Genomic DNA, 26,520 nt, shown 5'->3' with positions numbered 1-26,520 from the left:
TGAGCATTTTAAGTGGTGCAGTCGAGTACATCAAGTCTTGTAACTATTCAATCTACAACCATAAAAATAAACGTGGGGTTTTAACATTGCACAGTTACTCTACTTCCACCTTTTGTTTCTGAGAACATGGGACAAGTTTTAGTCAGCCATCTGATTCCTGAAGTTTGATCTTCTTCTCTGTGGTTACAAACTTCTGAGGCTAACAGAATATAATGTATAATATAGTATTTAGATTGGACAAACAACTTTGTGAGCCTATTCACACATGCAACATGAGAAAAAAAAAGCAACTTTTGAAGCAAAAGAAACGCAAAGCTAAGTGTGTAAGTTTTAGTGTAGACAACCACAAACTTAGGACAAAGCAGTTTAAAAATGTTAATATCTAAACATCTAAAATAACAGTTGCTACTGAACTATGGTTAATTCTATATAAGGATTATACTGTTGCTTGCATGTGCCACAGTCAACATGAATTGGATTAGTATTAGTTTAGTTTACGTTATGATTCCTAGTCGAATCTTAGGATATTTAGTGATTTAGGATAACATGAAAATCTACATTGTATTTGCAGTATATTATTTGATCTTTGGACCCATACAAATAAGCTGTGGTTAGCTTCTGGGGAGCCCCATTTCACAAATAACTGTCTAATACAACAGGGGTGACAAAGACTCTGAACCGGCCCACGTGACTGATTGGGAAATGTGAAGGAAGGCATAAATGTTGGCCTTTTAACTGTATTTTGATAAGTCTTAAAGCTTTTTCTTCTGATAAAGACTCCTCACATAGCTGTTGGTATTACACCAAAGTAATTAAGTCATAGATAAACAAATAAATGACAGCAAGGGTTCTATTATTCCACTATCTACTATAAAAATGTGTGTGTTTTTTTTTTTTAAACAATGCATTCAAAGAAAAAAAAAACAGGACATTTTCAGTTTTATGATTTATGATTGAGTTTTTTGTTTTATGATTTTTTTTCTCATATTAAAGATGTCTCTTCTTTGCAGTGTGGAAGTGGGAGCTTCACTGGTCTGGAGTTTGACATGCCTGTTACACATTATCATGTTGGAATTTGTATTTTCCTTGATTTAAACTGAACTATTAAGGCATTCAAATTAGAAATAACTGAAGGAATCCAACAGTTTATGACACATTTAAGGCTGTCTGCATCATTTCTAGTTTACCTGATGAGTAGAATAAAGCAAATACAGATAAATGCATCAACACTGTTCCTAATTTGCTCACTTTGGTGCAACTTTGAATATTTTTAGATGCATTACGAGTGGCAGGATGAAGAAAACACGTGGAAAGCAAAGCGAAGAGAGAGAAGATCAGAAAGTTCACAAGTATAAATAGACCCGCGGGGACACCGTGTGTTGCTTTATTGAGCACTGTTCGTTTCCTTTGTGCCAGCTAATGTCTGTGTTTCTGCTCACAGAGGAGAGTAGAGGAGCCGAGATACCTGGTAATGTCTGCAATAAGACCTTTTCACCACCTCTTACCTCTTCACCTATACTATACGCTACTTCTGTAGTCAAAGTGTGCGTTCATGCTCGCGTGCGTGTGTGTGCGTTTGCATCAGAGCTCTCTCAGAAAGGACCCTGGGACCCTCCTCGACAGTGAGAGCTTTTAGCTCTTCTTCGCTAATGTCCTGAATAATGGCATCTTGATGGAGAGGAGAAAGAGGGAAAGGGTGAGGACAGGGAGAGAGAAAGAGTGCGTCGGGAGGAGGGGGGGGGGACAGAATGAGAAACCTCTGCATCCATCTGTCTTTACCTCCAGACCTCCATCAGTAGCAGGCCTATCATTATTCCCTCACTATGCCCTTCTATTTTCATTATTCCCTTTTTGTGTATTTTTTCAGCGTGATGATAATCCACATATATCTTGTTCTTGCAAAAAGACACAGTGCCAGTGTGTGTGTGCACATAAGGAGTCCTTACATGACATAGCAAGCCTTTTAGCAAAGTGAAATTTTGATGACATTCAAGTATTATTTGGAAGAAAAAGGGACTATGCTGTTTTTAGCGACATTAGCCGAAGCCACTGCAGCAAATCCTCCAGATGCACCTTTAATAACTGCTGCAAGAAAAAAAATCTACCTCTCTACTTAAAGTGCAGAGGAAAAAGATTCTTTTGTGTGTGCGTCCCCCACTCCACCCACACCTTTATTCTGTACATAATTTGGATCTCAAGATCTAACATAAGTCCACTGAGCAGCAGATCTGATGTCGCCGCTCCTTCAGTCTGTGGCTGAAACAGAAAAGTGGAACTGGGAGAAAACTGTCTGAGGCGTGCGAGATAACGCAGGTTCCTCTTTAGTGCCAAAAAGAAAAGTATCACTTTTTCTGAACCTGTGGTAAATTCCATTTATTGCAACAGTTTTCTTCTTCTTTAGCATCACCTCTCACATTAAAGACATGTACTCGCTGCTCTTTGACGACAACTAAAACTACAGTTGTGCTGTGACTCACAGAGCCAGCTTTAACATGTTGGAGCTTCTTCCACATGTTTGCCTGCAGACTCTGATTCCTCCACAGTGTCTGAGATTTACTGGTTTCAGGCTGCCTCAGGTGGTGTTTTCAACTATTTCCCTTCCCTGCCGTGGATCCGAGCTCTAAAGGTGACTTGCACTGTGGGCTGTTTGACCACGACTTGTGTTTGGACAGTCAGTTTGGCTCTTTGGCTAAATCCTAAAAAAAAACCCCCAGAAACAACAACAACAAAAAAACGAGCAGTGGGGTCAGTTTGATTAAAAGCCTCAGTGTTGCTGTTTGAGTTGTAAGGTCACACTGGGATGTACTGAGTAAACTATAGAGACTGATCATGGTGACTGACCGTGACCGAAGCACACACAGACACACACTTTCTCTTTCACACAGTTCACACAACTTCCACCTCCTATCCCCTCTCTCTCTCTCTCTCTCTCTCTCTCTCTGTTTCACTCAAGTCTCTCTCTCTCTCTCTCCCTCATTGAGTCTTCTCGCCCGTTTGCGCGCTCCCGCTCTCGCTCCAGCACCAGGCGCGCACACAACAGACACGAGTTTGGGGGGGTCATCGCCACATCAGGCAAGTAAATAAAAGGGAAGTCAGCGAGTTAAACATTAAAGCGTTTATTTTCAACCCATCGCAGTGAGAAACATGTTTCGTGTCTGTGTTACTGCTGTGGGTTTAAATGACAGCACGCAATTGCCACGATACGCCATCTAAAAAATATATATTTGTATTACTATATTAGTATTTCTAATTATTGTATTTGAAATTCAACAGCAGCTTCTCTCAGTTTGACATTTCTCCCCCGCTGTTTACAGTTTTCAGCAGCAGCACCGTCCCCTCCTCTTCTGTAAGATAAGATCATTATTCTCCACCTATTCTGGCCTCACACTGAGGATTTTTATTATTTTATTAATATTTTATTTTTTGGTACAGGCCAAAAGGGTTTTTTTTTCTTCTTATCTCTTCAACTTTCTGCTCCTGTGTCCGGATCTCCCAGATTGGCGCAAATTCGCGTGCGCATTTTCTTAAGACAAAACAATAATGTGGAAGTTAGCAAACTTCTAAATGGCATCACCCAGTGCGCCGTGGCTCAAATAGGTCACAGCTTTTACAGCTTATTGTTAAGTGTGTGTGTGTGTGTGTGAGAGAGAGAGAGAGAGAGAGAGAGCGAGAGAGAGAGAGAGAGAGAGAGAGGGAGAGTGGGGGTTGGTTAAAAAAGGAGATCTGTGTGCTGTATTCTGGTCAAGTTCAGCTGCCGTTTCTCTTTGTGCTTAATAATGTGGCAGCCGATCATTAGAAAAAGAAAAAAGAAAAAATGAAATAAGAGGCCCCGAATGCCTCTGCACGCGAGGACAACCCGCATGGCACGAAACACACTCCTGTCTCCTCGGGGGGGATTTCTTTTTTCTCCCTCTCGCTGATTTGTAATTTAATATTTGTTTGTTTTCTGCATCACGAAGCTGCCACAGAGCGCTTTGAATAATTGCGCCACGAATAAAATGTCCACTTCTTTAATTGAATTAAGTGACGCTGAGGTTTAATTCTGGGGGGAAACTAAAAGGCGGGATTTTGAAAAAGCACCTTAAAAAAGCAACTTTGGAGATGCAATTTTTAGAGAAGGAAATCTTTCACACACGAAATGCGTAATAAAAAGAGAGCGCAGGAATCTCCAGCCTCGCCTCAATCTAAGGAAGTTATTTTTAAAATGTTTTTTCAATCGAATTCGTCTTAAAACGTTTTTCATTATTATTGTTATTCTATTAAACCAAAAAGTTAAATTGTGTGTCTTTTTTTTCTTGGGTTTAATTCAGTTTTTATTTTAAGTCCTCCCCTGAGAAATGATGTAGACTTCCAAACAGTTTAATACGCACTGTATAAAATTAAAAGACTCATTTTGAGACTCTTAAAAAATCTCTGGTGTTTTTCATTAACCTCTTGTGATTCGGATTTACTCCTCTGATCTGTGGAAACGGTCAGTGAAGTTCCGTGAACCTCCACACTGTAGGAACGTGACGGCAGTAACAAACACACATCTCCAACAGATTTTTCTTTCTGCAAATAATTTACACAGCTCGTGGCTTTTTAAAGGCCCACGTGCGTGATTTAAGCGTAGAAATATTATGCGTTCGCCCCCGTTATTCTGTTTTATTTACAACTCTGCCTGCTAGAGGACAGACACCGGCACAAACACAGAGACCTCCAGCTCTTAAGCCTCTGCTCTGCTGAAGTGCCCTTGAGCAACAGCGCGTCCCTCCCAGCTCCAGGTGTTCCCTGACCTCTGATCTCTGGATAAGAAGGGAGTTTTCCCATCAACCAGCAGCAGCGGGGTGTTTGTCTGAGTCTCGGTAACTTTCTTTACCCTGAGCGGTACAGAGGTCTCCGATTGCGCACGCGCAATTAAAGATGAACAAAAAGTAGTAAATGAAGGTTTTGGTTTTTTTTAATGCAGACGATGAACGCAAAGAAACATTAAACGAATTAAAGCCAGTGTTTATTGAATCGTTAATGACACAGCTGAGAACATCCAGCACCAAACCAGCTGTCACTCAAACTCTTTTTTATTGAAAAGCAAATTATTTTTAAATCTTGCTATTAACCATATTTAATCAATAAAAGTCACGTGATGCCTTTTAGATTGAACTCAAAGTATACATTTATTCTAGAAAAACTAAAAAAAGGAACTTTTGGAGAAAGACTGGTGAACTGACTTTCAGTTTACCCGCCGCGTGCTCCTCTCTCCTCTCCTCGCTCTGGGAGCGCGCTGTTAACCGCGGGGCTCCTTATAAATAAAATCCACCGTCCCCGGCTCCCCTTCCTTATTGGTCAGGTGGAGCCATTACCTCACTGTGTCGGCCGGTGACGCAGCGTCTTCACGTATCCTTCACGCGCGTCTCTTCTTGTTTCTTCACTGAGAGTCTTGCCGTCGGTCAGAGACGAGCCGAGGAGTGCAGGACGGAGCGGGTGCGCTCGATACTAAACACTTCCCATCCCGGGAGGAGAGCGGCGCTCTCTCTCCCCCCTCTCGCTCTCTCTCTCTCTCATTCTCCGCATCTCTCCTATCGCTCTCTATCGTGCGCACACTTCTCCGCGAGCGTCTCTCTGTTGTCTCCCTCTCTCTCCCGCACACACAGACACGCTCACGCCCGCGCGCGTGCACGCTCTTGCATACGTCTCCACTTTGCCGTAGTAAATTACGGCATTGATCTCAACGGCGAGCGCGGATCTGTCTCTCGTGTTCGCCTCCCGTTTCTTTTTTTTCTCCCCTTCTCGACGGAGCGACTTGGAGAAAGGCTCGAGAGAGAGAGAGAAGTAAGTACAAACTCTTATTCTCCGTGTTTGTGTCTGCTGCCTGTTAGGAACACGCGTGGCTGTGAATAACCCGAGTGCAACTTCACTCGCACTGCCTCCAGTTCATGGACATCTTTTGCCTCACAGCTTCGATCCAGATGGCTCAGTTTAATCTCGGGACTGTTTTACAATCTGCTTCTGCTGAAAAACAAAACACAAAAACAGGCCGACTGTGAGGAAGGACTTAAAAAAATGATACATGAAAGTTTGTTTGAAATTTGAACTCAGACTCTTGGTTTTATTTGGTTTTGTCAGCGCGTGTGCGCGCACACATTCCCTTCTTTCGCGTTTTATGGCAGGTTGATGGATAATTTTTGTTTTTGAAGGGGTAAAAATCCAGTTTCTTGTTATCAGTTTTGCAATTAAAGCCAAACGCGGGCGGGTTTCTCTCTTCTCTCTTTGCTCTTTATCCAGTTTATCCACTTTAAACTAAGAAAATAAACGGCGGGGTGAGTGGAAAAGTCCGTGTCGTGTCATGATCGTGGGCTAATGGTTGTTTGGAATATGACTAAGATCTCTGTGTAAGTGTCGTCCACAGTCTGTTTCCCCCTCGGACTGTGCACGGCTTCGCTTTCCGCTCAGAGCGCACACAGCGAGCTGCAGCAACAAGCTGTGATCGCCTTCACTTTTTAAGTTTTCCCCGTTTTTAACTCAATCGAGACAAAACGAACTAAAAGAAGGAACAAAACAAGTGTAATATTTAATTGTTTGTAAGTATTTATGATTTGGAACTATTACATTTAAATTATGAAGGCAAATGTATTTAAACGGCAGTTTAAAGTTAAAAAGTCACCTAGCGCTTTGTATTCCTTTGTGAATTGAAATCTAACATTTACACGTATTAATCACTAACTTCCCATTTCAGTTCTCAAATACAGAGCCACATATTCCTGCCCTTTAATTTCAGATTAAAACAAAAGTTTCAGTTTTGATCCAAAAAAGCCACACACACTCTCACATCTCCTTTTTCTCCACCTCACCTTCAACAGAAGCTCATAAAAAAAAAGAAAGAAAAGTTCATCCAACTTCTATTAAAATTCATCTGTGAGTAGATGAACCTTTGGAGCTGCTGTGTATTTCTGAGGTGTCCCTGTCTTCTGTTTGTTTAGTGTTTTATTAAAGCGGTCAGACCCGGGCACTCTCAACTTGAACTAAGACGCCAGTTTCAAAATAGGTTGTCGAGCTCTTTGGACCTCACTAATGTAAACTGTTTGTGTCCCTGTGTGTGTGTGTGCATGTGTGTGAGACAGACCACTGCACAGAGTAATGCTGAAGAACCAATAATGCAAACACAGACCAATGTGTGTATGCATGCGTGCTCAGTATATGTGTGTGTGTATCTGGGTCAGTCCCTGGCTCTGTGCTGAGGGGACGTGTTTTTCCTGAACACCTAACAGCAGCAGAACTGGCATAAGTCATATTCAAACTAACCATTCTCATTTGGTAATGGCACCAGCAGGAACACGCCGGGGTCTGCTTTGATCGGCTGCTGTTGACTGATGCAAAAGCATCTTGTTTCTCCGAGCGTATGCGTGTGTGTGTGTGTTTAGTCTTTTTAAATCCTTTCTCCAGCAGTGTTTGAGTGTATTTTGCAGATCGGCCTGAAATCGTACCCGTTTCTGGCCGATGTACGAACTGCAGAACTGTTGTTGTAAAGCTGGACACTCTTAATTTGTGAATCATTTCCCTAGTCTAGAAACTGAAATCCTTTGCAAAACAGATGCAAACACGTAACATGGGAAACACTGTCTGTGTTCACCAGTGGAGGTACAAGTGCAAACAATTTGCGCCTGCTTGAAAACAGACAAGCTGAAATTTTTTAATTGTTTTTTTTTCCTTCACAGCTTGAAAACTTTGTGGTTTGCACTCTTGTGCATCTCATTTTGTGTGATTCAGCTATGAGGCGACTTCTGTAGGAATGAAAAGCAACCTATTGCACAGGTAGTGAAAGCTCTGGGTGTTTCCAATGCTTCAGCAGAGAAACTTAACCTTTCACGGTCACTGTGCGTGCCCCTCTTTGTGTTTGCCATATAGCAGATAAGCCCCACTCACACATGGCAGTACGAGAAACCCACTTTTAATTATTCAGCTCATACAGCATGTGTTAATAACTTTTTTTTGTGGGGGGGGGGAATAAAATAATTTCACAAACAACTAAATTCACTGCAAAATACAACATAAAAATCAAAAAGAAGCAGAAAAAAATCAGGAAGATCATAAAGTGAGGGGAAAAAAACGGGTTTATTTTCCTTCACAGTGGAGTAGAATGCCCTCTGTCAATACGAGAGAGCTTGTCAATTCTTCACAGCTTCTCACAAGATGCAGAAATCAAGGTTAGCCCCCAGGAGACGAGGAGGAAATGGGAAATTATTTTGGTTATTACAGGCAGGTGTTCCTTCTCTGCGGGAATATCTCCTTGAACTATTTTAAAGAGTGGGTTGTTTCTAGCTGTGGTTCCCTTGGCTTTTGGTCAAGAAATGAACCGTGTCCTGTTTTTGTATTTCTCCAACTGTTAGATCAATAAAAGAAAGAGCTTCTCCTCTTTTTCTTTAAATTCCTTTAATTATTGTGTACTCTGATGCTTCATAAAGACGACAGAGATAGGTTTTTCTTGTTTTTTTAACAGCAGATTCCTTTTTTATTACCTGTCGTCATCCAGTGTCTCTAAAATGTGTTAAATTTACATTGTTAGTGTAATTTTCTAATTCAAAATGAAAGTTTATTTGGAGAGAAGGCCACTGATTTTTTGTCTTTAAATATAATTACCAATTTCAGCGAGTGGACTTCTTTCAGATCCTTCCTGTCTGTAAAACCGGAGCCACGTAAGACAGATCAGAGGTGGAAATGAGAAGTTTCATTAACTGCCAGTAAAAGGTGTTTCCTCCTGTTTGTTGTTGTTGATCAGGTAACTCCTCTGATCCTGTGTGCGTGTGTCTGTGAGGACCCCTGGTCATGTCTGCTTAGCTGCCCTGCGTGATGCCTGATCATGACAGCACCACCCTCCTAACAAGACAGACCAAGCGCCGACGTGTTGACATCGGGGTGAAAAGGACTGTGGGTAGCGCGATATTCGCCCGCGCCAGAGACACCCTGATCGACAGAATGAACCAATCCCACGGCCCCGATCAGGACGACGACTGCTCGCTGGTCGGTCACAACCACGGGGCAACCAACGGTGACGGCGAGAAGTCGAACGTTCTGAGAAAGCTGCTGAAGAGAGCGAACTCATACGAGGATGCCATAATGCCTTTCCCTGGGGCTACGATCATCTCTCAGCTCTTGAAAAACAACATGGGGAAGAACGGAGGCAGTGACTCGGGTTTTCAGGTACAGAGAAACACACGGAAACAGGAAGTAGTTAGAAAATGAATAAATGTCACTATTTAGACACTGTTTCATTGAATCTTTCTCTTCTTTTACCCTTCCAATCAACCAAGAATGTAGTCTTAAGTCCTCCTTCATGGATCTGTTAAATTATTCATTGTTATTAAGTCAGTGCTGCTGTCCTTCATCACAGGGGAGTGGTGCTCTGTCCAGTGGAGGCTCAGAGATCCAGGCCGAGGACGCCTGCAGCAACTCCTCCCGTGATCGGGACAGCCCGTCTGACTGCCTCTCTCCTGGGCCTCCTCTGCCCCCTCCATCTTCCTCCTCCTCCTTCGGGCGGCCACCCCCTCCTACAACCCTCAACTCCCACGCTCCCTCTCAGCCCCTCTCCCTTTCCTCCTTCGAATTGGACCGGCTGTCCGACGAGCACCTTCGTGCCAAGCGCGCCCGTGTGGAAAACATCATCCGTGGCATGAGCCACTCTCCGCTGGTCCGACCCAATGCCGGCGACCACAACCAAGAGAGCAACCGCGAAAATGAGAACAGCAGCAACAACAGCAACAGCAGTAACGACAACAGAGGCGACGGCAACGGCCACAGCACCAGCAGTCACAGCCGGAGCGACTGCCCCTCTTCTCTGCTGAGCTCGCCTGGCTCGCGGGGTGGCATGGTTGGAGTCGGCGAGGTCTACAGGGAGAATAAGAGAAAGCAGCGCTTGCCACAGCAGCAGCACAGCTTCACCCAGCTGGTGTGTTCCAGGCAGGAGCAGAGGCAGGAAGAAAGAAGGCAGCTCAAGCTACAGCTGGAAGACATGCAGGTTGGTAGTTGAGTAGTTACTAAAATATAACAAATACATTGTCGGTCCCTTCCTCTGTAGTTTTTATGACTTAAAACTAGGATGTTCGCCAGAGTTTGAGGGTCTAGGCACCGAGAAACATGAAGCTTTAACCTTACAGTCTAATAAAGGGCCATTGTCTTTTAAGCATAACAAAGAATCAAACTTTTAATATATTAATGTCGGCTCCTTTGCTCTTTACGACGAGAAAAATAAAATAGGTGATGCAGAAAAACATTGGGTTACTTATTAGCTGATTAGGTACAAAACAGCAACAAGAAAATATTTTATGTCATGAGTTGAAGAGGTTCTTCTTTACATTCTCTTTCCTGTGCTCAGAAACAGCTGCGTCAGCTTCAGGAGAAGTTCTACCAGATCTACGACTCGGAGACTGAGGAGGAGGAAGACAATGGCGAGAACGGTGAGCCTGACCGAGGCGGAGAAAGAGAGGAGGACGGCAACTTGTCAGAGGATAGCATCCGCTCTGACGGCCTGGAGGAGCGGCACAGAGAGAGGGGCCGACGTGGCCACGATGACCTCTCTGAGCTGGACCCGGGTCTGTTCCTGGACCGGGCACGGGCCCTCCTCCGAGAACAGGCCTTGATAGATGGAGAAATGGAGGAGGATGTGGACAGCAGGGAGGAAGAGGAGAGGAACGGGGAGAGGGTAATGAAGAGGAGGGGGGCGGTGGGGGCAGGAGGAGGAGGGGGGAGGCAGTTAGCCGAGACTCTGAAGCAGGAGCTGAACTGTGCCGTGTCGCAGGTTGTCGACACCGTTGTCAAAGGCTTCTCCTCGCCCAAACAGGCCATTAATCACCATCATGGCTGCCACAGCACCACGCCGGCCGCGCCTTCCTCTTCCTCCAACTCGTCCTCCTCGTGCCCCCCACCTTTTGGCCCCATGCCCTCCCTCACCCCTGACTCTCGATTCGGTGGCGGCGCTTTGGCCCTCAGTCTGAACGGCGATGGCAGTCCCACTCCTAACTACCACTCTTCCAACCAGAGGCTGCACTGCTTTGGGGACGTGATTGTCCCGAGCCCGCTGGATTCGTTCGGCGGGTTGAGCAGCAGACTAAGTGGTGTGCCAATGCCCAACGACCAAACAGAAGCACTGCCTCTGGTGGTGCGAAAGAGCGGTGGAGGAGGAGGAGGAGAGAACGCCGAACCCTCTCTTCCCCCTCCCCCTCCTCCTCACCATCCCTCTCTCCACCCCACTCCCCTCACAGCTTCGCTCGGGTTTAGCCCTCCATCCTTCCGCCACCCGTTCCCTCTTCCCCTCATGGGCTACCCCTTTCAGAGCCCCCTGGGGTCACATGGGGGTGGAGCCGGGTACCCTCCGGGGCCCAAGGACCACCACCGGTCCTCTCCCGATTCGATGGACATAACTCGGGAAACCAGCCTCAGAACCAAAATGGCGTCCCTGGCGGGAGGCCATCTTGGTCACCATCACCACAGGCAGAGCTCCCCAAACCAACATGGCCCAGAGGGTCTGTCGCTATCCCTCATCAAGTCTGAGTGTGGGGACCTGCAAGACATGTCTGACATCTCGCCCTACTCTGGCAGCACTGTATCCTTTTTCCTGAAAGGTTTAGCACTTGTGAGTCTGTGTGAGTGCCTGTGTTGCCTTACATCTGCAAACGCTTTAGCGCTAGAATCAAAAACATTGTGTTCATCCAAATTCTGCACCGGCTTGAACTGTAGGCTGGTTTTGTGCATTAAAATTAGCAACAATCTGCCTACTTGAAACTTTTAATAGCAACACTTAGGCTTTAGAGTGTGTGGCTGATGGACGGTATAGTCCCACACTGCAGTGCACAAAGGAAATGAGGGGCTTCGTCAGTAGAAAAACAAAGATAGGATGAGAACAACAATGAGATTATTTTTTTGTTTTTCGCATTTGATCTTATTTCTCTTTCCCACATGAGTCACATCTTCAGTCAACACTGTCAAACACGGAGACATGTTAGAAGCAGCAGCAGCAGGAGGAGGCGGCAACAGTCACATAAATTCTTTAATATCAATTAATCTGCATTAATTGGTTCCTCGTCTGAGCCTCTTGTTTCCTAGCTGAGTGGGGAAGATGAAACGGACGCGCCCGGTCTTGCAAGAGGGGGAAGATTAAACAGGTCGCACGCTGCTCTCTCAAAGCCCTTTTAAGTCCATGCAGCAGGTTTTGGTGTTTAAAGGTGCTGAGAAAGGCTTGTGAGCTCCCTCTTCAACACACACACACACACACACACACACACACACACACACACACACACACACACACACACACACACACACTGTTACCACTGTCTGAGACACTATTGTGCTGTTAGGTTCGCTTTCATCACAAAGACTTTGTACATAAACGCTCAAAGCAAATCATATTTCACTTTGTCTGTCTGTGTGTGTGTGTGTGTGTGTGTGTGTGTGTGTGTGTGTGTGTGTGTGTGTGTGTGTGTGCAGGGTAGGTAAGACTTCGTACATAGGAGCTCAAAGCTAATCATATTTCAAAGAGCAGGAGAGGGGAACAGGCAAATGCTTGGCCTTACTGACAGACACTTTCTAAATGTGTGTTCTTCAACCTTGTGGGCACACATAAGGAGAAGTGTAATATCTCAAATGTACACTTTAGTTTCCTTTTTATGATTGTTAGCAGGTTGTTCTGGGACACTCCTACTCACTTTCATTTGTTGGCCTTCGGTCTCGGTGGCTCGACAGCTGTGTGTTTTGCTTCATACAAACACACATGCACAAACACATCATCTTTCATGGCGTGTGCATGGGGACAGGTGTTTGCAGGTAGCTGTTTATCTTCTTGTTGCTAACCTTTCATATGGAGAGGGCTTCTCCCAGCCGCTGTGCACACAAACACACACAGTGACTCACGCATGCATGCATGCGTGCAAACATGGGGGCGTGCGTGAAAAACACACGTTTGAACAACAAAGTGAAAAGAAAAATAAGACTTTGAACCTGATAAAATGGGAACTCCTTGCAGCTGTGGTGGGGATTTGATCACAGCGTCGTCTTCAAAGCCAATTTAGATGTTGCTTTAATTAGAAAAAAAAACAAAAAGAGAAAAATATTTGACACGTCTCTTGATCCTGCTGAGCCGTTTCATTCCAAAATGCTCTCCCATTCATTTGGCCGAGAAAAAAGAAAAATCTTTGAAAGTGGACATTAGTATTTCAAACATACTGAGCACCACCCTTCAAACCCTCCTCTCTCCTTTCTTTCTTTAAACTATTCACTTTTATAAGAAATTCATCGTTTTGAATTTGACAAAGCAGAGAGAGCATTCACCTTGGGCTCAGGCTCACAAACTGTTGCTTTAAATAACACAGGAAAGAGAAATAAGACCGCGAGGACACGTATGTCTGTTTGTCAAACATACACATAATACGACAACAGTTCATAAAACAGATCTCATAAAACAGTCTGTCGTGAATTTCAGTACGCAAATATAAAATAATAAAATCAGGCCATGAGAAGAATTTTGGATATTTGAGGATTAAACTCAAACAGTTGAGCTGCATTCAGTGAAAAAATGTATGTGTGCATGTAAGCGTCCAATTCTGATAGCTGATTATCCTTACACTTGCAAATTACACACCCATCCGCCAGCCTACTTAAATTATTTGTCATTACATACAATTAACAAATAATTACATACAACATTTACTGTGCAAATTTGCTGAAGCAAACAGGAATGAGCACCAGATGTGCCACCAGGCTAACACTTTGATTTTCCTCGGGTATAAATCTAAAGCATACTCGTGTCATGTATCCATCCTGATTGATTTGGAGTGGTGTTGCCCAGTTTTGGAGAAAGTGTCCACCTTTTCTTGAACATAATTGCACTCAACCAACGATGTCTGCAAGTCATGACCTGGTTAACTAGAAAAAAAATCCACAAATCCTGCTGTGAACGGTCACATTTCTCAAATTTGCCTTTTTTCATGTTGTTTTCTGTGTCTAGTATAAAGCAGAGTAGAGACGACATGGTGAATGCAATCTTGGTAGCTGTAAGGTCTTAAGAAAGACTTGCCTTTGCACTGATAATAGCTAACCTTAAAGACTCGCATGCACACTCAGGTCTGTGTGTCTTTAAGCCTTTGTGCGCAGCTGAGCAGATGTCCTCCATTCATTTATGAATTTATTCCCTCCTCAATCTTTTCTCCTCCCAATCCCCCCATTCACACACCATAACACACATACACCTGGTAACAAGGTCAAGTTACACCTGATATGGTAAGCCCCCACGTAAACCATCTCTGTCCCTAAGCAGAAGTGGCAGGTACACACGCACGTGCACGTATAGGAAAGGAGGAGGAAGAGAAGTGAAAGAATAAAAGAAAAAATGTGTTTATTCAGTGACTCACTTTAGCTACTATTACATGCACACAAACACACATGCACATCACTTGGCATTTATTCATTATTATATTGCTTCACACTGTTTACTCTGAGTCATGTTGGGTGTGTTTAAATGTGTATGCGTGTCCACAAAAAATAAGACAAAAAAAAAACAGTTGATCTAAATGCACACAAACAGTGACATGTTGGCATGAATGTTAACTAAGTGATGGTGTTGTTGTCCGCTGACCGGACGTATCTGCTGCTAAATGAATGATGGATGACAGCGAGGCTCACCTCTAGCTTCTGATATGGAGAGGCCTTTTTAATCGTGTTGTTGGGTCATGTTAATTAGTAGCACGAAGTCAGGACAGCTTTTTAGGTCGAGACAGACGACGGTGTGCCTTTCTTTTATTTTTTATTTTTTATTGGCCGTTGAAGGTTGATGGGTAGATACAACAACAAATTGCAAAAAGCTGACAAAGTTAAATCTCTTGTCCCAAAGCTGCTCTTTTTCTTTTCTTTTTTTCCACGTTTTTTTTTTTTTTTTTTTACACTTTCCACTCCTGATTGCTGATGCTAGTCTCTCCCTCTTTCCAGCCATATAGGGCCCCTGGGGTTGTCTTTATGTGTGTATGTGTGTGTGTTTCTCTGTGTGCTAATTGACCTTGCAGGGGGTTCCATTGATTGCCTCATCTTCTCTGATAGATTATAGGGCTGTTAATGTGGTGGGGAAATGGCAGCGTGGTGGGGCACAGCTGTTGTCACGCACACACACGCATGCAAACACACACACGTGTGCATACACACCCACTCGGACACACGGATACTCTTGGCGCCCCTACAACCGGGGCCTGCACAATTATTATTTTCGTTGTTGAGACAGTGGGATGGGCAGAGTCTGCGAGATGCTGGGATTTGATCAAAAGCCAGCAGGTGCTTGTGTTTGATTTTTGCTCCACACCCGTCGCAGAAGTGGCTTTGACTTATCAGAGTTTCTGCATTTAAAACTAGTCACTCCTTCCTCACAGTGTGGTAGTGAGCTTTTCTCACAAATGCTTTTGAAAAAAGAAAATCATCCTCCTCTCATTGGTCGCTCTACAGTTATAGAGTTTGTGTTAGAAAAAGGAATACATACACACTGAAAGGTTTTCAGACTTCAGGTGGGTTGGATGTTACATTCACATGTAACGAGTGTGGTCTCACTGCTGTCGTGGCAATTCCTTAGCCAAGCTTAGACAAGCATAATGTGGATTGTGTCAGAGGAAATGTCCCTCCACTGTGTTCCTCAAAAGCTTTGGTCCCCAAAAAACAAACTGTTTAATGGTTCCTTGACCCTGTTAATGCTCAGATTCAAGAGGGCCTGTCTCCGAACCACCTGAAGAAGGCCAAGCTGATGTTCTTCTACACCCGCTATCCCTCATCCAACATGCTCAAAATGTACTTCTCTGACGTCAAGGTAAGACCTCTTTCCTCACTTTTCTTTTCCTTCTGTTTTCTTTAATGAACCTCCTGCAGCTGCTCTCTACAAATCATATTTTTCTCTTTTATGTCAGTCACATTCAAGTCCCCTGCTCAGTTTGTTGTATCATTTAACTTTAGTGATTACAACACTTTTTCCCCACTGGATCCACAGTATGTACTTCTCTTGGGAATCTAGGATAATTATTTTAGTGAGGGCTGAAACTCCAAACTAAAGACAGATTATAGTTTGTATTATCAAACTGATCTGTGTGCATAAGACTTTGTCTAAGTTGTTCAAACTATGCAAAATAAAAGTTGGGCTATGCGCTTTAATATGTTTCTGAATTCTCAAGGTGAAATCCTCAAGGCACACACATGTAATTGTCAGGAGAAGAGACAGACAAAGGCAGAAAAAAGTGAGTGGCTTTAAATAAGAAGAGCTATGAGTACTGCAGTCGCTCTCACGTCAAATATGGACGTTAATGTTGGGAATGTAACGGCATCCTTAGAGTCCGGGCTCCAAAAACACACTGGTGTATTTTTCTGACTTGTGTGCATTTTGCTGTCTGATTATATTCAGCTATATTGCACCATTAAACTGTGTGTGTGTGTTTGTGCGGTGAGACCCTGGAGCGCAGATGGGTGCTCCAGTCTGTCACGTCTTTGTAGCATAATTAGAGTTTCTGGCCTTAATCGGCCAGGGGTAGGAAGGAGGGGTGCTAACGCCCACTTTCCCTCTCTTGACACACACACAAACTGTAAGAGGGCCCCCCCCGTAATACTCATTTTATCTCCCTGCCACCCACAACCCATGCATATACACTAACGCTTTCACTCTCAGTAACGCAAAATGAGAAGCTGAACTTTTCTTTAAACACGGACACGGAAACAAGCACTGCGTGTGCGCTCTTTTGACATTTGATGGGATATGAACGGAAGTAATAGAGTAAAAATGATCAAGTACATAAAGTCAAGAAAAAGAGAAAAAAGTAGAAGACAACGTGTGTGTGTGTGTGTGTGTGTGTGTGTGTGTTGGACGGCTTTGAGAAAATGACAGAGGGGAGGGGAGAGCAAAATGAAATGGATGACAGAATAAGAGAACAACAGCTTTAAAACAAAGACGCCGATTGTTTCGTGTTTACAGGCTGCTACGTGTTTTGCAAAGGAGCATACGGCTCCTCGACAGATTCAGGACGCTGTATTCAAATGAGCATAAACGCAGACACACACACCAGCTGGCCTTTGGCTCATATCTGCGGTGACCACTTCCTTGTGGCAGTGCCACATCCTCATTGGCTGCCATGGCAACAGGGGTCGCCGGGACACCAGGTTGCTAGGCAAACACAAGGTTGCTAAGTCTACCTGCTCCCAGTGTGTGAGACTGTGATTTGTCATTAGCCGATGTACCTTTACTGTCGAAATAAAAGCAAAGAAAGGAACATTTTATCAACGTGCTTTAAAGGTTTATCATCTCTCCAAGAGAATCTGTCACTGATGAGCCTGAACATGTTCTCAGAACTTACAAACATTACAATATTGCTGATTTGGCATAAGCTTCCAACAATTTCTTCTTTGCAGATTTTGATTCTTTTAATTTCCAAGTACATTGCAGGAAATAAATAACGGGGCAATGTAAACAGTTGCCTCTTCTGTGAGAGCCAACAGATCTCTCTGAACTTTCACAATAAAAGTGTAGGTTCCACCACAGAGATGGTGGAAGACATACAAATAAATACAATTTAGCTGCCTGTAATATAAATGGTGACCAATCTAATCTTATAATCATATATACTAAACTAGGGGTGTCAAACATGTGGCCCGGGGGCCAGAATCAGCCCAGCAAATGCTCTAATCTGGCCCATTAGACGGCTTTTGGATCATCTTAAGATTCCTGTGAAGGTTTCTCTGAATTAATATAAATTATGTTTGTGCAGAGAGCTACCAGAACTTTACCTGTTTTTTCAAGTTCTCTGATTTATTTAATTTACTGCAGCAACATTTCTTTATCGTGTAGAAAAACTGATGAAAAACTGATGAAAAAAATCATACTTCTTTTTCTTAAATTAAATGGGATTCAATGTGTAGTTAAACATCTTTACACTGACAGAAAGAGGAGTTTCAGTATATGTCCCACGATGTAAAAATGAGTTTGACATGGCTGTACTAAACAGGATCTTCTTCCTGTGAAAACTCTACATTCAAATGCATCATCCTAATAGGAGCCGGTGACTTGACAGGGGGTGTATTATAAATCACGTTCAGCGAGGTGCCTTCAGGTTTAACTCGGGGTTTAAAGTGTCATAGGAAGGGTTTGCATTTTTAAGGTGGTACACTGTCATCTTTACTTGTGCTGAACACCTGTACTGCTTGAGGACAGCTAACAAATCGACACATATGAAAGTGCAGTGCACTGATGGTGCATTTCTAATAATGGGATCACTATTTGGAGAAGAACTGTGGGTGGATTGTGAGAGGCTCAAACAATGTGCATCTACAGCTTTGGGTGGTATAGATTCTTAGTTAAGTAAACTGCTTTTTTTGCAAGCTTATTTAAGTGCTTGATGATCTCAGAAGATTTGCAAGTAAGCCGACCTTCCTATGTAAATTATGTTTTTACAGTGCCGTTTACCTACACCAGGGTAAAAGTGGAGTTAATGTCCTACAACACATAAGAATACACAGATGTAAATACAGTCAAATCTACTTCTGCACTAATAATGGTTCATACCTTATGCTTCAACACGTCTTTGTACTTTTCCAGCTCTGGCTGCAGCAATTATGTTGCTTTTAGCTGGTTTAGTATTTCTAAATTCCTCTGATTTGTTGTTCTTTTTATCAGAAAAGTGCAGCTCAATCCGGACAATATTTGCAGTTAATCATCTAGCGGCAACAAATACACTGATTGATTCGGGAAATTTGGCTTTTACTTGCAGATCTGAAAATCCTCATCATAACAAGGCTTAGCCTGATTGCAGTTTTTAGGTTTAATGAAGCCAGATGAAGCAGAGATATCACGGGTATTTTCAGCTTGCTTCATAGTACAGGTGCCTGGGTGAGTTAGCTAGTGCCACACCCAGAGACACACAAACGAACAAGAAGAGACAGTTTAAAACAGCTACGTGCTGACATCGATATTATTCTATAATCAGCTTAACTCATATTTTCAATTATCTGAGTAATATCCTCAATATTTATGTGGCCAGTAAAATCTGGCTTTGGGGTTTAATTTGGAAAATGAATAAATTAGAACTAATGAGTTAATGCATAGCTTTGGTTCACGAGTTTGTCTTTTTGAGATTGATATTGGCTTTTAAATTTAATCTACTCTGCAATCTGTGGGTTTATCTTCAAAAAGATATCCAATTAATCTCTTCAGTCTCAACAAACATGGATTTAGATTAGGAGACGTTTGTGTGCAGATACAGTATTTGAGTCTCGAACTGTAAGTCCAGTCAGAACCGCAAACAGTGGGAGTTAATGCAGTGTAAAGATACAAGTTTGTTGGCTGTCAAGGGACAGACTGTCACGGCCGCCGAGGCGAGCCGTGTGGAGTTGGAAGAAGGACCCAAGATGCAGGCAGTGGATGAAACGCTGGTGAGGTTTATTAACAAAGGTGTAGTGGCAAACAAGCAGTGGGGCATGACAAATAACTGAAGACACCTAAACTGGGAGAACTAAAAATAACAGACCTGGGAGCATACGACAAAGGGGATGAGAAGCAGAGAGACGCAGACGAGGAACAGGCCACTGTGGGCCACTGTGGAACACAGGGTAACGCAGACTGACACGACGTAACGCAGACGAACCAGCAACAGGCAGGAGAACACGCAGGGCTTAAATACACACACCAGTAATCAGGGGATGAGAGACAGGAGGGCAACACAGCTGGGAGAAATCAGAGCTGACGGGACAGGGGAAACGTAAACTGAACACACTCACATCAGACAGAGACCTTCACAATAAAACAGGAAACTCAGACACGGGGAACCAAACAAGACACAGATCTAAACAGACAGCTTCACAAACAGATGGGGTGACACCATAGACAGACAGAGACACAGACTCAAAGGCAGACCGAATATAACACATAGAACTCAAACCATAATAATAATCATCATCATCACAATAAACCAGAAAATGATAACTAAAAGCGCTGGGTCACCGACCCAGGACCATGACACAGACAGTATGGTGTGTCATTGTCACATCACAACAGAGCCCTGCTGGAAGAGCTTAACATTAGACTTTTGAGAAGACTCCATACCTTATTTCCTGACATCCCTCGTGCAATGTGGAACAAAGTCAACAACAGACAAATCTGCTGCTTAGAGAGGTAGTTACTGAATGAAAATGCATTGGATGGCTTTTACAGCCAGACTGATATATCAGCAGAACAATATTTTGGCTGATATCATTAGTCAGCCGATATATATATATATTGTGTCAGCTTTCATATTGGTCAATAAATGAAAATTGAAAAGGCAAAGAAGAAACAGGAGACACTATTGTATCACAGACTTCCAATCAGGCAACTTGTTGTGACAAAAAAGCAGGATTAAATCGCACCATCACATTATCTTAGTAGGCACTTATAAATAACAGCAGACAACAAATTTTAGTGTAATCTGGGTTTTTTGTGTTTCTAAAAGAAGAAAAAATATCAACTGATATATCAGGTTTTTAAACGACAAAATATCGGTATTAGTATCGATCTTAAAGCTCCTATTATGGTTGGCTCCAATGAAAGTCTAAAGGATGCAATATTTTTATGACAAAAGAAATTCTCATTGTATGAAATCCAGTTTAGAGCGAAATCATCAATCTTACATGACGAATACGGTTATTTTCAGAAAGGCAACACAAAAACTTGTAAAATGGTGCAGATTTTTCAGGACCTGTGTGTGTGTGTGTGTGTGTGTGTGTGTGTGTGTGCTCTGTCAAAGAATTTGATATAACTTGCTTTCGTTCCCAGACGGCACTTGTTAGTGAGATCAATTTAAGGGATTTGATGACAGTAAAAAGTACACATCTACAGAGTTAGCCTTTAAGAAATTATGGTTTCCTATTCTTCATATTTTATGCAAATAATAGTTTAGTCAAATTTTGTTTTAATTGAGTCGTAATCCCACTTAATCCAGCATATTTCTGAGTGGGAGACATTACATTGCTTAATCAAAATGAATCATGGTTAATCCTATTTGTGATGAGTGAAGCTGTTCTTTTCAAGCCTTTGCTAGTGTGTGTGTGCGTGGAAGACTGAGCGAGTGAGCACACCCTGTTGCTGTCTGTCTGTGTGTGTGTCCTGTTTCATTGTCCCACTGCATTCATTATCCTCATCATTACCATGTCTCTGAAATCCGGGTCAGTGTCTCTTTTTCCTTTTTTTTTCTCACCCTCTCTTTTACTCCTAGCGCCCCCCGATCCTTCCCAGGGAACAATAAGTAGCATGTGTTAGAAGGATCAGGCAGATTCACTGTAAGGGAATTAGGGCCCTGAATGGCTTTCCCTAATTGGACTTGAATGGACTTTGTCTATGGGAAACTGGTTCTTAAAGATGAGCCTCTTACACACAATTGTCTCCTCTCTCGGTGTGGGAAGTGGGTTGAGCTGACAACTGTTTTAGCCACAGATGAGCAAGCATGCACATACACATGCACGCCCGGGACATTAATTGCATTGTGCAAAACTCTTGCCTTCTGACCAGACAATCACACATATAAGCACAAGACGCTGAGGTCGCTGCCGTCTCGTCTTCAGAGAGTCAGCAAGAATAATTAAGACCTCGTTAGGAGTGGAGGAGGATTAATTAGACGCTGGCTGGCTCGGGGAGCTCCGTCTAACTCGCGCACTCTCACTTGCAAGTTGCCTGCCAGCTGAGGGTTTTTAACACTCTCGCTCGCTAATATGCATGTGCACACACACATTTATCAGCGAGAGCCCTGAAGACTCTTGCCTTGAGAGGCTGAAATGATATCTGGATGCCGCCATCTCAGCAGGAATCAATTAGCGTCCAGCCCGCCTCTCACCCGTCTTGTCAATTAGTTTCACGATGAGCAATACGGCCAATTTTGCCTTGTCAGGATATGAAGAGGGAAAAAGCTTTTTTTACTGATGCTGTTTAAACTGAACATCAGAAATGAACAATTTTATGAGCTTACTTAAATCTTTCCTAAGACCGTTTAGTTACATTGAGCTGATGTTAATTCAAAACTGTGTAACAGGAAGCTGATTAACTATGCTTTTCATGATCTAATCTGTCTTTAAGCAAAAAATTTGCCACAACAAAGATTAACCAATCAAAACTGGATACAAGTGATTAAAAATTCTAAGCGGCTTGTTGCTAAAGCAAGGATTCTGCACACTATTCCTTAAGCAGCTGCAGTCCCTACACTGTGTGCTGTATGGTAAAGCAGAAATGACCTACAACATAAATTGAACAGAAAGTTCCTACAACAGCTATTCCTCCAGGAATCACGAGACACCTTCAGTGCTACGACTCGCAGATTTCTGTTGATTGTGCACATTCACGCCGTCCTCGGCAGAACTTGCCGAGCTATGGTGAATCAGGTTGAAGCGGGGGCGGGGGGGCAGATTCTTAAAGGATGTGTGTGTTTGCCCTTCGAATGTGGCCCGGGGGCGGGGGGTGGGGTGTCATGGACCATCAAGGGAACAAGAGTCGGGCCACCCTGACACTTTCTCTGACACTCTCTCTTTCCCCTTTTTCACTGCAAACAGAAAACGGCATTCCTCCACCTCAGCGCTTTTTCTCCTCCCCCCCTTCTGTTTTTTGTGGTTTGTGCTGATTGTGATGAGCTTTATGACATAGTGGGTGGATAAGAGGGCAGGTGGTGACATGACTACATCTGACTACATGTGAAGTCGCTTCTACGCTTCTGATTTCAGGCTGTACCTACCCAAGTTACATTTTGTAGCCACCAGCATATTTATAAACTCTACCTGAGGTGGTTTTATACATTAAGACAGAAATGTAAAAAATTAAGAATAAACCGTTTTATCAGTGTTGCATAGTTTGCCAACCAGAGGTCCAAGCAGAGTCGGGTCAGACATAAATGAATATACCATGACTTGTTGTGATCAATTATTTTTATATAGCACCATCATGTTACCTCAGTATGAACTCATAAATAACAAATCTGTTTATGTTTCATGTTTCTGAAAGAAAAGAATATCCTACATTGGCTTTATTTTCCAATGAAAATCTAAAGGATGCATTATTCTTAAGTCCAGTTGTGGAAGCAAAACTAATGCACATAAACAAACAAAAGGTTTGTAGTGAAAATAATATGAAAATGATCATATCTATTTTCAAATACTTTGGGTAATCAGGCTTTTTGAAGCACCTCCCACATTTGATTAGTCCGATGGGAACTTGTGGTGTACTGTTCCCACACCAGCTCAACAGAGCTGGGATCCGGTGACTGTGCCGACTTCTCTTTTTATATGCAAAATACCCCCGACTGCCTCTTCTTTAACCTCCTGAGACCAGACCTCTTCTTTGGGATGCATTTTTAATTTCTTATGGCTATCTATGATTAGTTGGAGTTAGGGCTGGGCCATATTATACCGTTCACGGTAATACCGGTATAATGTTAGGCAACGATAGGAAAATGAAATATCGCGATAGAATGGGAGTAAAACGCGCATGCGCAGTGCCTTTGTTTTCATACGCACATGGCCGATTGTTGAGTGAAACAGATGAACCAGAATTGGTTTGTAAAAATGGTGCAACTTCAGTGATGTGGAACTGGTTTGGTGTTTGTCCGTCAGATACACAACAAAGCACATTTTTTTGCAGAACATGCAAGCGGCCGTTGTTATTGTCATATTTGTCGGACTAAGATGCTCTTAAATCTGGGAGTAATCTGGGTCCTAAACTCCGTATTTTTCAGGTCAAACAACACTGCAGCATCACTTAGAGTTAAAAACTGTCTAAATTCTTTCATCTTTAATAAAACGATCAGCATTGCTGCTTTACCAGGTGTAACTATAAAGTTTAACTTCCAGGCATCCATGAAAACAAAAGTTATTACATTTAACGGAGTTAGAAGTTAGCAGGAAGCTAGCGGAAGTTAGCTCGCTAGTTTCGCTAGTTACCTAAGCATGATATAGCATGTTCTGACGGAGAGATTTCTGAAAAAAATCAAACGTACAGCTCTGCTATCACTTCCAACATAAATGAAGACAGAAAACTAAACAGCAGTGACGTTTGTAGGGTTACTGAAGTTGGGCTAGCTGGTATATAATGATGTGCTACGTGATTGCTAGCGACACAGCTATGTTAGCATAACATAAACAGTGAAGCTGGAGGACGAACACTAACACTTTTCCACTTATAAAAGTTAACGTGAAGGTTCTTCATGGTTAGAGACAAATGCAATCGCATGGCAGGATGCTGTAAACGGACCAAACTTCAGTCAGGAGAACAACTGAGATAATCCATCCACAATACGAGGTTAGTCATTAATATACTGCAACAACATGGGAATAGAGCAGCTGCCAGAGAATTCAACATTAATGAATCAATGGCACAGAAGTGGAGGAAGCAAGAAGAATGAGTTTAATAAAGTTTGATTTATCTGACTGCTTTGTTTCGCTTAATGTGCCTTATAATCCCGTGCACCTTATGGTGCGAAAAATACGTACTGCACACTGCAGTTTAATGTTGCAAAGCACCTCTTTTTAACTTCAGTGGATATTATACATGGTTATGCTCAGGATGTGTCAGCCCATTTCTACTGGAAATGCCTTTTGGTTAAACTTTCAGCAAGGAATTTGCATTTGCACTGTTACATTTTTATAAAGCTTTAATGTACATAAAAACCAGCTTCTTGTTTAAGTGAAAATAAATGGAAGGTTGTCTTTTTGCGCTAGTAATGTTGTGGAGTTGTATTTTGTCTCGCATCAATTATATCGTCGGTTATATCGTTATCGCAAATTTTCAAATATATATCGTGATAAATATTTTTGGCCATATCGCCCTGCTCTAGTTGGAGTCATTAAGTATAAAAATACTAAGCATCATCTTAAATATGGGTTTGTTTATATTAATTCATTATAGACAGCATAACATGATAAAGTCACGACTGTTAAGGATGAAACACTTTATTAAGCAGAGTGGAGGATAAGGTTTGGAAAACCCAAAATGTAATTTTGATGACGCAAAGTTTAAGGGGGAAATTTCACCAGAATCAAGTGTTGGCTGTCGATGCTGAAGTTGCTGATTTTTGAGTACCAGTTAACAGAGCTGTTTCTCATACTAGACTCTCTGATGTACTCAGTTATACACTGATTAGAAACAGTTTGTGCCATTTTATTTTATTATACTGTCGTATAAAAAATTCACTATTTTAATCATTTCTCACATTTCTTAGAAGAAAACTACTTTTGTTGACCTTTGTGAGACTGTAATTGAAGTCTGATGTTCTCCTTTAGTCATCAAAGCTGTTCCAACATGGCTGGAAAATGGCTTTTATAATAATCAATTAGCCTTTTAACACGCTATGCTTACATTACGTAGCCCACTGGAGCACGGTGTGATGGCTGCATGAAAATGACATATGAAGCCCATTAAAAGTCTTAACCACTGTCAATGCCCTGATTATTTGTTATTGTTAATATTATTAAAACCAAAACTTTGATTACACAAAAAAAAGAAGGCGATTTCTAAGTGACCCCAAACTTTTGAGTGAATCGTGTAATTATATTTGAGACTTTGTAAAATGCTGGCAATTTGAATTCAAATTGGGACTTAAATGATTATTTAATTGATGCCTATCACCTTTTACTTCAGTGATCAGACAGTGAAGAAGCAAAATTTAGGTTTTCGAAAATTTTGCTGGATTTAAAATTCTTACATCAGCATCCTCAGATAAACTGTGATACATCTTCCAACTTCTTAGGTGGATCATATCTGGAAGCCTGTATGGTACAGATACACAAACAGTTGCATAATTAACCTTTATTTATTCGTGAAAATAATAACTAAAATATGTTAATTATTAATGTGGGTGTCCTTGTTATCCTACTTTGAGTTTGTGGCAGGATGGTTATGTTTTGTTTTTTTTACAAATGACATCTTCTTGTATGTGTTAATTGCTGAGTTATCAGATTCCCTTCATGCTACTCTTTTGTGGGTCACCAACACACTCACACACACACTCTTCCCTCCTGTCACTATGCTCTTTAAAACCAACTCCCTTTCCTTCTCCTGCACACACACACAGCACCACGCTCTATTATGCTCCATTATGTCACCCCCTCTAACCGTTCCTGAAAAAATATCTTTCCCTCGGCCGTCCTCCGCTGCGCTCCCTCTCCGTGCATTCCTATTTTTTTCTCCACGCTGCCTCGCACCATTCGGCTCGCTCTCCCCCGTCTGTCTTTCTTTCCCTCTATCTCTCTCGCTCATCCCTCGCTCCTGTGAGACAATGTCTTGTAACAATACTGAGCTTAATCTCTGTGTCAAAGCCGTTTTTCCCCTCCACTGAGCACACACACACAAACACACCACATACACTTTCACTGAGCTGTCGCTGTGCTTTTTAAAAAACATTAATGTGTGGGGGGTTTTATTTCTTTTTCCAGAGAACGATGAAAACTCAGACATATTTTATATGTAATGCTGCCTTAAAAACCTCCAAATGATTCTCTTAAAACTTACAGAAATCTCTTAAAATATGTTCAGCC

At 42.5% G+C, this 26,520-nt stretch overlaps 1 protein-coding gene across 6 annotated transcripts in view; it reads left to right on the top strand.

The window, feature by feature from the left end:
- prox1a (prospero homeobox 1a) overlaps window positions 1–26,520 on the top strand; it is a 121,134-nt gene that overhangs the window by 72,348 nt on the left and 22,266 nt on the right. For 3 of the 6 annotated variants that reach the window (XM_082524813.1, XM_082524814.1, XM_082524812.1), the window contains 4 exons: window positions 8,753–9,174; window positions 9,365–9,988; window positions 10,346–11,572; window positions 15,701–15,808. In XM_082524813.1, the coding sequence (XP_082380939.1) occupies window positions 8,824–9,174; window positions 9,365–9,988; window positions 10,346–11,572; window positions 15,701–15,808 (2,310 nt within the window). In that variant the 5' untranslated portion in view covers window positions 8,753–8,823. Of the gene's footprint in view, window positions 1–4,922; window positions 5,809–8,752; window positions 9,175–9,364; window positions 9,989–10,345; window positions 11,573–15,700; window positions 15,809–26,520 lie in introns of those variants that run through there. The other 3 variants (XR_014274804.1, XM_082524815.1, XM_082524811.1) reach the window with 2 other exon arrangements.

This window comes from Aulonocara stuartgranti (genome assembly GCF_965226115.1).
Source record: "Aulonocara stuartgranti genome assembly, chromosome: 23".
Lineage (NCBI taxonomy): Eukaryota > Metazoa > Chordata > Actinopteri > Cichliformes > Cichlidae > Aulonocara > Aulonocara stuartgranti.
The sequence above is the reverse complement of the archived record's forward strand: the minus strand, read 5'-3'. Positions and strand labels throughout refer to the sequence as shown.